The 13002-nt window shown below is 30.5% G+C and overlaps 2 protein-coding genes across 4 annotated transcripts in view; one reads left to right on the top strand and one right to left on the bottom strand.

Annotated features, from left to right (window-relative positions):
* The window catches only part of LOC108917716, a 30242-nt gene extending 21034 nt beyond the window's left edge, over window positions 1-9208 (bottom strand). For 2 of the 3 annotated variants that reach the window (XM_018724457.2, XM_018724456.2), the window contains exons 1-2: window positions 9023-9208; window positions 422-642 (exon numbers count right to left, since the gene is read on the bottom strand). In XM_018724457.2, the coding sequence (XP_018579973.1) occupies window positions 422-642; window positions 9023-9053 (252 nt within the window). In that variant the 5' untranslated portion in view covers window positions 9054-9208. The remainder of the gene's footprint in view (window positions 1-421; window positions 643-9022) is intronic. The other variant, XM_018724458.2, reaches the window with a different exon arrangement.
* An 865-nt stretch (window positions 9209-10073) lies between these two features.
* On the top strand, window positions 10074-11937 carry LOC108917718 (peptidyl-prolyl cis-trans isomerase CWC27 homolog). Its single transcript, XM_018724460.1, has 6 exons — window positions 10074-10189; window positions 10237-10778; window positions 10833-10942; window positions 11020-11239; window positions 11364-11675; window positions 11733-11937. The coding sequence occupies exons 1-6, from the start codon at window positions 10148-10150 to the stop codon at window positions 11881-11883; spliced, it is 1377 nt and encodes a 458-aa protein (XP_018579976.1). The 5' UTR covers window positions 10074-10147; the 3' UTR covers window positions 11884-11937.
* Window positions 11938-13002: the final 1065 nt, after the last annotated feature.

Genomic DNA, 13002 nt, shown 5'->3' on the forward strand with positions numbered 1-13002 from the left:
ATAAGATAACACTCTATTATTATTATTATTATTATTATTATTATTATTATTATATTTTTATTTTTGCTAATGATAAAATAATCAAATAAAGAGAAAAAAATTGATAAATTGCTTAACGAGCGACTATAAAAATATTCTTGATAAAAGATAACTTCAATTTTATTTATTATGTGTGCCGATTGATTTCAAGTTTATTTATCACAAAAATTTGCAGCTTTTGGAGCTTATATGGATCCGAAAAGGAATTTTGATTTCGAATTATTATTAAGAAGGAACTAAATATTGTTTATAAAAAAATCTCGCCACTTTTATTAAATATATCAGCTTGGCAGTGCTTTAAATGTAGGTACCTACTTTAGATCTTTTCTTAGTTAACACCAACACCATATGCTTGATGTGCTAACATATTTAGGAAACTTACCTGGCACCAAGTGGTGGAAACCTTGCTGTCTAACATTCTCATATCTGACATGGCAAGAGGGTAAAGTTGATGACCGTAGACCCGATACCTCATATACAGGGGAAGGCCCAATAGCAATGCCGGGGTAAATATGCCAAGGATACATAGTCGAATGACTCGAAAGGGACCTTTTAAAGTCCTGGGTTTTTTTATGTAGTTGCCCTGACCCTGCAATGGAAACTCTGAAACAAGAAAACCATTATGAAGCTCACCTTCAATATATTTTTTTTTTCAAGATTTGCTGTTGTACGGGATGTAACACAACGATGTGTCAAAAGCAGCATTGCTTGAATTGATTGAAAATATACAGGGTGTCTGGGAAGGTCATGTCAAAAATGAAGGGATATACATGGGAGGTCAAAATAGTTGTGGTACTTCATAAAAAAAATCCTATCAGGCTTCGTTATGGAGTTATTCGCCTTCAAAGAAAGAAGTTTGAGAAACAAATTCCAATTGTAACTTCGAAGTCGATACCATGACAACAATGAAATTTGGGCAATTAAAGTAACTCATTTCCAAGTTTAAACTGATAGTTAATATGCCTGGATTATACAGGAGCAGACGAAATTATCCATTTAAATTTATACATATTTAACAGCGTTGCCAAATTTGGCATTTTTCTTTCATAGTCTATTCCTCTCTCACTTTGCTAAAAAAAGGTATACCATATATCGGTCGATATCTGGTACCGATTATTGAGAAAATCGAATTTTATTAACAGCATAATTTATTGTATCAAAAGTGCGATATTAACATTTTTGTAAAAATCTGGTTTCTTCGGAAATTGGGATGATTGTCAACAAGTATGTATGAATTAGCAGTTTAGATTTTTGTAATAAATCATTTTGACATCATTTGTTGATTCGATATTATGGAGGATTTTAGCTATACTATGAACTATATATGAACTTGCAGAATGTTCTGAAGCTGTTCGAATTTACCCCAACCGCTTTCCAAATAGAATTCGCATATTTGAAGTGACGAAAACTCCCATGCTATTATTGAGACAAAACACCAACAAAAATTTATCATTAATGGGAATAATTGGAAGTAGTTAGTTAGTGGGACCATATATCATTGATGCACTTTATATGGGGGTAAATACCTATATTTACTGCCTTAACCCATTACTGGCAAATAAGCCCTTACTGCCCTGCTGAAATGGGGTGGTGCACCATCTTGCATATATTATTTCAAAATATTAAGGTGTTCTTGCAGTAAATATAGTTATTTTAAAGTGTCATTTACAGTGAAATTTTTGTGAATTATTAAGTTTTGAAAATGTTCCAAAGTAAATTTAATATTAACTTGAAAATTATTATAATTAAACTATTATTTTTAGCTCATTCAATTCAACCTAATTACTATTTCAACACATTAGTATATCATAGGCATATCTGTACCAATACCAAATTCTATTTTTATGAATATTTACATTCGAAAAAAAAAATCTATTCCAAATACTCAAATACCATATTCTAGAGTAAAGGTGCTAATGGATTACCCATTCCAAGACCGTCAGTTTGTTTATAATACAAATTTAAGTATGCCGAAAATACGATTTGCAAGATCATGTAATAAATTAGAAATACTCATATTGTTGACTAAAGGTTAAGGTATTAAAAAACGTAATTTTAACGTTCGTGTTCTCACTGAGTAGGTAACGATATCCCAAAAATTGGTACCTCCACACCGACTTAGGAAATCGTGTAATACTTTAATCGCGCTATTTTGTGTTGTGCTGAACAAATATTCAAATTTATTTTGAATAGACCAATAGAATATTTATTCTTGTGTCAAAATATTTGGGAGAACTGGAATGGTATGGTTGTTACTAGAATTCCAGATAATTATTTTTCCAAACGCAAATTTCTGTTTAATAATACATATAAGCATTAGTAAATATATCTAGTAAGAGTTTACTTTTTCCGACCTATTCTTCGAGTCCGTATTGGAAAATTCACTCCAGTTTCCAATTCAGTTCATGAAACCTTCCAAAACCCATTCACGGGGCACAAATACCACCAAAAGTATGTAATCATACGTAAGGGATCACATACGACCCACTATGCACATCGGAAGGTGCAGAGCGAGAAACTAAAATTTCACCTATGTTTTGAAATTTTCCCAAAATTTCCCTACGATGTGAAGGCTCGATTGCTGCCAAGCAGTAGTAGACGATGCTGGGAAAGTACACTACCGCCCGCTGATATAAGTACCGCCGACAGCGAACAAGCACACGAAAATTTGTCAACTCAATTCCGAATTTTTGGAAAATAAAACATTTCCATGATTTACTAAACTTAGTTACAGGTCGATAACCCTTCCGAAATGGCCACCATTCCAAGATGGATGTTTTTCGAGGAGGTAAAATTTCAGAATTCAATGCAAAGACCACTGCGGGTCCACCTAGACCTAGAGGGTGTTCATACGTCAAACCACTCGTGGGGGCTTATTTACCAGAAACCATCAGTACACTAATACACACCATTTTCTGCCCAAGTGCATTTAACGCTATGATCAGTAATTTGATTAGCACGTCCATATATAAAATGTATGTCTGTCATTTCTGCATTGGCGTACAATGGTATCTGTTATTAAATAACTTTGTAACAAAAGCAAACAATAAAGACCAAAGTAGATCTAACCTTTAACCTGTTTATTTATTTGTTTACGGCGACTAGCCGACGAAAACCCCGAGCTTTATTAATAATGAATCATTTTTACTTATGAAAACAAAGACAAAATAATTTTATAGGAACACACTACAAAAATTATCTCGTAAAATTTAAATATTCTATATTTCTTTTCCGAAGATATTAATAATAATCATTTATTGAGACAAAAAGTCAAATTTTGTTTTATAAGAAGTGTCATCAAGTTTTCTGGTCTTCTGATCATACTGTCAAGAATGGTTTTAAAATCACATTTTGCACTTTTCTCGAAAACGCTGCGTCCTATGGAAAAAAGATAATAGTTTTTTCTTAATTTACCTCGCTCTCTCCGAAAATGTTATTGTACCTATATCTCCACCTTTGAATTAGCTCATTTATCATCGCCAAATCGTCCAATAGATACCATATCGCCCTGTATGAAATTTAAATTGGTGTAGATATTAAACCCATAAATTTAAGAAAATATGCTGCCATTTTCCGACTTCTCGCCTCCTCTATGATATTTTGTAATTAATTGAACAATTGAGTTCTACTGTTAAGTCAACAAACGCGAAAAACGACAGCCTTTGTTTCGTCTATCTCTTACAACTTATTTTGGTGAACCTGATTGGAAGATATAAATAAAAACAGATATTTTTCACGAAAACTAGTACCCTTTATTTCAAAACTGAATCGTTTTCAGACGTAGGTTACATATGTTCGTAAGAATTCATTTTTATTTTTTTGGAGTACACTTTGCCTTTAATTTGTTTATTTTGTTTTTTATACACTTTTTACATACACCCTGTATCAATATGTTCAGTGTTTTCTCGGTGCGTACATGTTGAACCAAATTACGACAAGCAATCGTGTATACTTATATAATTAATTAGTTGAGTCAGAATGTTCTATTTCCCTTGTCGAACACCTTCCAGCACATTCCAGGAGAATTCTTGCTAGCGAGGAAACATTTAAAATGAACACGGCTTGTTGAAATGAACGGAAAGCCCTCAATCGGTAGTGTTAAGTACAAAAGGAAGCATCTAAATATATCCGATTAAATTGAATATAATTTGGTAATTATGTACACAGTTTGAATTGTCCTCGAATTGATTCAAGTGGGCATTGTAGGTTGTGAAGGTTGTCGTCATGGGTTGAAGTATGAAAAACACTTCACCAGTGTATGCATAAAACGCAGAACGCTTAAATTTAAAAATCTAATTCTCGCTGTTCCCAGCTATGAGCGAAACAATCTTTTTGTTGCTGCTATTTCCACCAGAACCCGTTTTCCAAAATTCCTGCAATCTGCTTAAACTAATTAAATTCGGCACTACAGGCGCTGGCACCTACAGCAACTGGTGCAATTAAGGTAGATATATCCGCAACTAGAGCAACAAGAGCGAGGTAGTTCGAGCACAACGAAATGGTACTATTTTCACCAGAACTATCTTTTTCGAAATTTGTAACAGCTGCAGGGCCGTCTTTACGCAAAGGCCTAATAGGACCGGGCCTAAGGCCCCGACATTAGAATCAATCGCAAAAAAAAAATATTTACTCCAATATATTGCCGATGAAATCTTTCAACAAAAGACCTTAAGTCCTCGAACCTTTCACAACAATATTGAATAACAAATCGTATAAGCTTTAAAAACCCCATAGTAATAACAATAAATTAATTAATTACATTAATCATTTAATCTAATAATATTTATTATACAATATAGAAATGTAACATTACAATTAATTCAATTGGATATCTCCACTAATGATACAGTTAGAGCAACGCGGTTTGAATAAAATAGTACAGCTATTCCAGTACAGTGCAAAACTGCTGTTGTTTTTGTCAGATATCCCCTTTTCCATATTCATAGGAACTGCTTAAATTAATTATTATGATTTTTTTATAAAAAAATGTGTTTACCACATAAATAAAATAAATCAAAAATAAAAAAATCTTATAATAAAATAAAAAACACATTAGGTACGATATTTCAGAAAATGTGATGTTTTTTTATTTCAACATCCTGTATCTCGAAAATGAAGCGTTGCGCATATTAAACATTTTGTCCCATCACCTGCTAAAGTTCTCCAATTAAATCCTGAACCCTGAACCACCATGTAAAAATTGATATCAAATAAATGAATGAATTGAATTATAATGCATTTAATCGTCATTTAATCCTTTAACTATAGTCTAATCTATAGAATTGATATACAATATTCACTATCGTTATATATTTCTTCTTAGGGGACCATGTGATAAAAAAGGTTTCCTTTCCAATGACAGCTTGTAAAAAAATTTTTTTCTTTTTTCTGTCACGTGGTCCCGGTCTATTACTGTTTCAAAATTTGAAGTGTTATCGACACATAACCTTCTTAGACAAACTGTCAGTCGTTTTAATCAACCCAAATTAACTCGATGAACATAGTTATTTTTTATTCAATGGATCTAAGATATAGATATGGTACATATATTGCGTAAATATTTACTTAGGGATTAAACAATATCAATTAAAAATAATTGTGCAGATTAGAAAGAGCCGAGTTCATCATTGATATCGAGCCTGAAATTTTTTTTACTGTTACACTCTCAATTTTACTTTGATAGCATCTCAAATACAATAAAAACAACATTTTGAAGGAAAATTTGAACTACCTATGAGTTATTTTTAGTTACTTCAGACATTCGTTTGAATACTGGTTTTAATTAGAATAGGTACATACATGAATGGAACGTCACGTTATTTTGTATTTGTCCTTAGCATCAGTCTAGAACATTAATGTCCAAAAACATTTAATACAACGCTTCAAATAATTCCAAATCTTAATGTCTGAGACATTATTTTTGTTTCAAATCAATATACAGGGTGATTCACAAATGATAACCAAAAACGAAACCTCGTATTCTTTGGTGAATTTTAAGGACGCTTCGTTAAAAAGATACAGGGTGTTAACTTCAAAAAATATTTTTAATTTTTTTAAATCATTTAAAAACTAGTAAGTCAAATAATTTGAAATTGGGCACATCTATTTATGTAAACATTGTCCAAAATCTGAGAGCTTTTCCTCAAATTATGATGTTCCAGTGGCGGAGATACAGAGTATAATGTTTTATTGTAACGTGTGATGGTGAAATTTTAAATAACTATATAGGTGGATTTCACAGGGTCTAACGACACTTAGAGTATACGATAATTCAATGAACATCGAAATCTAAATAAAAAATTTAGATAAAGGAACGAAACAATACAGTATTGGGGGTCACGAAGGCCAGCAAAAAATTGTAATAAAATGTCCAGGGTTGTATTTTAAAAAAGAAAGAAGTTGATGATGGTCCTGGAGAGACGTAACGTTACATATAAAAATTATGCCATTAGATAGAGGGCAAAAAGTTGTCAAGTGAAATTACTCTTTTTTTTCAATATTACCTGAAACAGGGCTGAAATGAAACAAAATCGGATTTCCAAAATGTTGGTCCCCTGATTATGCAAATTTGTCCCCATTTAAGCTACATTTAAGCGAATTTGTAACAGCCTGTATAGTGATCTCCGCGAGACGGACGAAATATATTTCTCAAATAACAATGTACATTTAAATATCGCTATGATTTTTTACAAACGCATGGCTTAAATAATCTTCCACCCCGTACAAATAAAGCTTTAGAATTTATCGTTAATGTGTGGCTGCCAAAAAAAAATATGTGCCTTGTTAAGCTTTTAAACCTAAAAGACCGACAGATTTTTAATTCACCCTTACTTTTTTTAAATAAAAATGTCAGTAATACAATTCAAATTAAATTAATATCAATTTCAGAAATATTAACAGCGGAATATTGTAACAACGTAATGTACCAATAATAGCAATGATACCTTATCAGAATATGGGGGTAACAAAGTTTTATTCATTTATTAATGCATTATAAAGTTATAGTGATTTAGGTATTAAATTAGCGGAATTTTTATTAGTCAAATCGTATTATTGAGGGTAACTGACATTAGTGACATGCAAATAAGATTTTGCAATTCCTAAGAGCAATGTGGTTAAATAAAAACTTATGCGGTTTCTCAACACTATTGCCTTTTCAAATCAATCGTCAAAGTTTATTTAATATGAAATAAATTAATAATTTTTTCATTCAATCCCAAATACATCCAATATGCTGAATAGAATAAAATTAGAATCAGGAAATCATAGGAAACATAAAAATTTCACAGGGCTCATAAATTCTTTAGAAAAGTAGGTATTCTATATTAGAAATTGTAGTAATTGGTGTATAAATAATTAGGTGGTCTAAATAGAGAACCCAAAAAAATATGATACGTGTACCAAATAAGACGTCTCTAGCTAAAACAGTTTTAGTAATTTTAAAAAATGTTTATCGGACCGCATGTTTTGTGGTCACAACTTTTGTAGAACACCCTATAAGCAATAAAAGATATTAAATGCTTTAATTTCTATTTTTCTTACCGCATTGAATTGGCTTTCTAAATAATAAATACAGTTTCACACAATTACTTATTTGTTATTGCGATAGCGACTATCGTTATTTTCCCTTATTATTTGAGTGTTATATCAAACATTTATTTATATTGTTTTATGATATTAAATTTAAAAACTGTATACCTGTATTATAATATACTACATATTGATATTGATGATTTTTAATAAGAATCACCTGATTATAACATCGATAAATGCTATTTTATTTACAATATTAAATATCAAAGTTTGTAGTGAATTTGTTAAAAGCCGCCAAACAAAAATTGGAACAAGTGTTTGAAAAAACAAGCACGGTGTTGAGAATATCAACTACCTATGTAGTTTTAAAAGTAATAAATATATTTAGTTTATAAACAAATATTTCTATATATGAATGATTCATATCATTCACAGAGTGATATTATTTAATCGGTGTCTAAATTTTAACAGAACAAATTTAAAATTGTACACAAAAGTTAATTGTATTACTTAAATATGTATTGTTCCCGTGTTTAAACGGTATTATTCTTTCATTTCGAATCTCATTTTAAATAAAAACATCCTATACATTATACATATTCCCTTTTTGTTAAACATGCATTGCCCTAAGTACCAACGCTTAAATTTTAAACTGTAATTAATTTAATTATCAATTCTATGTGTTCCACATGTTTTCAATGCTTCTTTGGAGAAAGCAAATCTATTTTAAACTTTCTAGTAAACTTTTGTATACTCCAAGGTAGCAATTATGAAAATTAGTTTACAGTTAATTTAAGCCCACTGATTATTAAAATTCTTCATTATTCCGGGTTTTCTTAGAAAACGAATGATGTTTTAATATATTGATAGTATCTCATTGACATTATTGACAATGAATAGTAAATACAAATAGGTACATACTGTTTCTAAAAATATTTATTTGACTTAAATTATTTTAGGCCAGTTATTGCACCAATACCTACTACTTGTACTTCTTTATAACTAAAAAATCTTTTCTGAAAATTAATTTGCAGTTTAAACATACTTAGGTAGGTACTTAACTTAAAATTTAAATAATAATAGTACAAATGAACCTTAGTGTTATAAAAGCACATTCAATTAATAAATGTTCTAATACAAAAACTGGAATCTAACTCTCATAAAAATTTGTGCGCGTGCGGATAAAAAAAATTTATTTATTTTTATTTTGGTTAGCATTTCCCGGGTAAATAACCTAGACAGAATTTTTTAAACGTGGATAAATTATTAGTCCACAGCTCCACATTATATTTAATTCAAGAACGAGATAATGGATATAATAATAGGCTCGAAACAAACCTGTGTCTCTGAAATACATGCACGACAAGTCTGTTAAGGTTGCACATTGTAAAAATTCAGTGCCACAAAAATTCAAACAAAGGGATTAATTAGATGCGAGTTACAAGCTCACCTTCGATCGATTCCGTAATTCTGTCAATCATCTTCACTTGAACTTATCTGCCAATACACTCAGAAAATTATTTCAATGTTAAAATTGAACTGTCTACACAACATCTAAGTACGCAAATATTAAGAAAATCTTATCGTCAGTTGTAAACTATTTGTTATTATCTCGCTAAGACGAGATTCGTAAATATGCTCCGTTTCAGTCCCAATTTTATTGTCTGCGGCTCTCAAAATAGAAAATATAAAGCACGACTATCAAGATTATTCAATATTTGTATATGTTGTTCCTAGCTTCATTAACATTTTATTTCTAGCTAATGTAAATAACCAATTAAATGATAACCGTGAGAGGATAAAAAGTACATTTCTATCGATTTCAGATTGTTAAAGTAATCATAACCTTTGAATATAGCTGAATCGTTGTATTTTCTGTATCAGTAAATAAGTATAATAAAACAAATAAGTATTTATTTAATTTTTGTAAGAAATTTCCTATTACATATTAACTTCTACATTGAATATACAGAGTGGATGTTATTTTAATTAATATTGTTATTTGATTCATTGTTAAATAGGTATTAGGATATAAATTTAAAAATTCCAGTTCATTTCTTGAGAAAGAAATAAAATTATAAATTGTCACATAAATCGACGAATAGAATAAAGTAAAAATTAGAATAGAATAGACTAAAAATTACAATTAATTTTTTAATTTTTAATTCTTAGCATTCAAAAAGTGATAATTTAACGATACTCTTAAAAAGTTGATTGTGTGCTCTACAATACACATCAATACAGCTGTAAGTTTGGCTTTTTGCACAACTATGGTTAATTTGTATTAAACAGTAATTAAGTATATATTTAAAATCACAATAAAACATCTCTTCAAATCTCCAAATAACTATAAAAATATGTATTATTCGATTTTTAAACAATAGTGTTTACGCTAATATTTGTGTAACATAATGAACGCACTCGCAGACCGAAATCCTTTATCACTGAACGTGATCATATTGTTTTCTGTAAATTTTTGTAAATCTTTTCCTAACCTATAATTTATTTTAGATTAAATAATTTATTGTAAAGAAAACAAGAAATACCATAAGAAACGAGCACAAAATAAAATACTATGAGTAATGTTTATATATTGGAGCCCCAGACCTCCGGAAAGGTAAGAGAAAAAAAAATAAAAAGAAATTAATAACAAATACATTGTAGGTTTTACTGAAAACAACAGTGGGAGATATTGACATAGAACTCTGGGCAAAAGAAACACCAAAAACATGTAGAAATTTCATACAGCTCTGTTTAGAAGGTTATTATAACGATACGATTTTTCACAGAGTGGTAAAAGGTTTTATTGTGCAAGGAGGAGATCCAAATGGGGATGGTACAGGAGGCGAATCTATTTATGGAGAACCATTTAAAGATGAATTTCATCAACGACTTCGGTTCTCCAGGAGGGGTTTGCTGGCTATGGCAAATTCAGATAAGGATGATAATGGATCTCAATTTTTTTTTACTCTTGGCCCTACACCCGAGTTGCAAAATAAACACTCTTTATTTGGAAAAGTTACTGGAGACACTTTATTCAATATGCTTAAACTTGAAGATGGGCTAATTGAGGATGAAAGACCAGTTTATCCACATAAAATTTTAAAAACTGAGGTTTTACATAACCCTTTTTCTGATATAGAACCCCGCGTAAAAGATATAGAAGTCAAGGAGAAGAAAAAAAAAGAGAAAAAGGCTGGTGTAAAGTATGTATTTATCAAATAAAATTATAAGAAATCCAAATACGGTTAATTTTTAAGGAATTTCAAGTTGCTTTCTTTTGGTGAGGAAGCCGAAGAAGATGAAGAAGAATCAACAAGAGAAAATGAAAAATATATAAAAAAAGGAAAATCAACTCACGATGTCTTAGGTAATTTTTTTCGAACATGTCAATTGTCATGTTTCTTATACTTCCACATAAATTATCCTTTTCTTTTTTTTGTATAGATGATCCAAAATTAAGTTCACAAACTGAAATTCCTTCTTCGGACAAAGAAGATGAAGAAACGGAAAATCCTGAAGAACAACTAGAAAATATTAGAAAAAAATTGAAAACTACTCATAAGAAACATAACGTTTCATCTGTACCCGTATCTAGTAAAGACGATGACGAAGATCTTGAATACTACTTACATAAAGATAGGGACTTGGAACGGAAAAAGAAAATGTAAGTAAAGTAAATATAGTGTTTGTTATTTGTTAGTAGTTAGTATTGGATAGAAATTATCTAATTACTTACATAATGAAAATTATATCAAACAATATATAAGTTACGTGTTTAATATTTTTAGGGAAGAGATTAAACAGGAAATACAGAGCCTTAAAAAAGACTACCACAAGAATAAACTAAAAAAAGAAGAAATCAAAACACAGGAAGTCAAAGAAGAGGAAGTCAAAAGTGAAACATTCAAAGCTTACAAAGAGGAGTATGATAAATATAAAAACAAAAAAGAGCAGTTACCCAAAAAAGGATCAGGCAGAGAAAAATTTACTTTGGATTTATTAGAGAAGTTCAAAAAAAAGTTGCACTCTGCTAAAGAAAAAGAACCTGAAGAAAGGGAAGAAGAAAAAAAGGATGATGATATCGATAATGAAGAAACATGGTGATACTTAATAAATATGAAAACTTCTTTTTTTTATCTAGAGCACTATCATTTTAGGTTGTCTCACAAACTGAAGTTCCAGGATGACAATCCAACTTTGGCAAAGGACGCAAATACAAAAGATGATGACTGGTTTGAAATTTACGATCCCAGAAATCCTTTAAATAAAAGGAGACGTGGAGAAAACACAGCAAAATCAAAAAAATGAAAATTTATATCTGTATATAGCAAGGTGTAAATAAAAATTTCTGTTTTTCAAATTTGTATAATCGTAAAGGTTGTATGTTGTGTAGGTGGGTCTTTTCTGTAAAAAAAAAAGCTTATTAAAATTAACCTTGCATCTAAAGTAATTTATTATATCTGTAACCGCAGCTGTGAAAGAGCATGTTAGATGTATTTGTATGAATATCCTGAAAATATAGATCGGTATTTGTTTGAATTTTGAGCACTCGAAAAGCCTAGAAATTACTATGGACACGGGAATAAAACTATAATAATTTTTTATTTTAATACGTGGTGGTAATAGTTTAAATAACTAGATGGATTTCACAGGGCCTAACGACACTTAGAGTGTACGATAATACAATAAACAAAGAAATCTAAAAAAATTTAGATAAATTTGAAACAAATGCACTGAAGATGAATTTTTCAAGACAAAACATCTGAATCTGGTTCGGGCCGAGCCAGTACAGTATGAGGGTCATGAAGGCTTGCAAAAAATGTAATAAAATTTCAAGGGTCGTATTTAAAAAAACGAAGTTGATGATGGTCCTGAAGAGGAAACATTACATATAAAAATTGATTATGCTATTCGATAGAGGGCAAAAAGTGGTCATGAGAAAGTGTTCTTCTTTTTTCAGCATCACCTCAAACAAGGCTGAATTGAAACAAAAGCTGATTTCCAAAATTTCGTTTTTTTTTCAAATATTTCGAAAACTAATCATATTAGCCTTGATTTTTTATAGGCATAATGTTGGTTCCCTGATTATGCAACTTTGCCCCCATATAAGCTAGTTTGTATCTCTTACTGTTTTCGAGATCTCGGTAGTGGGAAGTGAATTTGTAACGGCCTGTAGAGAATTACAGACCAGTGTCGATTCCATCATGTTTCTCTAAAATATTCGAATACTGCTTTGAAGACAGACTCTTGAAATTCATCATTAAGTATGAGATTTTGACAGAGACAGCATGGATTTCATGTGGGTAAATCAACTGACATAGCTTTATTTTTACTATATGGGAGGCTTGTCGAGTATGTGGAGGCAGGATAGAGAGCCCTGTTGGGATATTTTGCGATCTCACCAGGGCTTTCGACTGTGTTGACCAC

This window comes from Anoplophora glabripennis, unplaced genomic scaffold (assembly GCF_000390285.2).
Source record: "Anoplophora glabripennis isolate ALB-LARVAE unplaced genomic scaffold, Agla_2.0 scaffold61, whole genome shotgun sequence".
Lineage (NCBI taxonomy): Eukaryota > Metazoa > Arthropoda > Insecta > Coleoptera > Cerambycidae > Anoplophora > Anoplophora glabripennis.

What these genes read in the sequence shown, in the direction of transcription:
- LOC108917718 (XM_018724460.1), top strand. Translation starts at nt 10,148, where the DNA reads ATGAGTAATGTTTATATATTGGAGCCCCAGACCTCCGGAAAG. An exon ending in GAGAAAAAGGCTGGTGTAAA is followed by an intron (nt 10,779 to 10,832) that starts GTATGTATTTAT and finishes TTAATTTTTAAG; the next exon opens with GAATTTCAAGTTGCTTTCTT. An exon ending in ATCAACTCACGATGTCTTAG is followed by an intron (nt 10,943 to 11,019) that starts GTAATTTTTTTC and finishes TTTTTTGTATAG; the next exon opens with ATGATCCAAAATTAAGTTCA.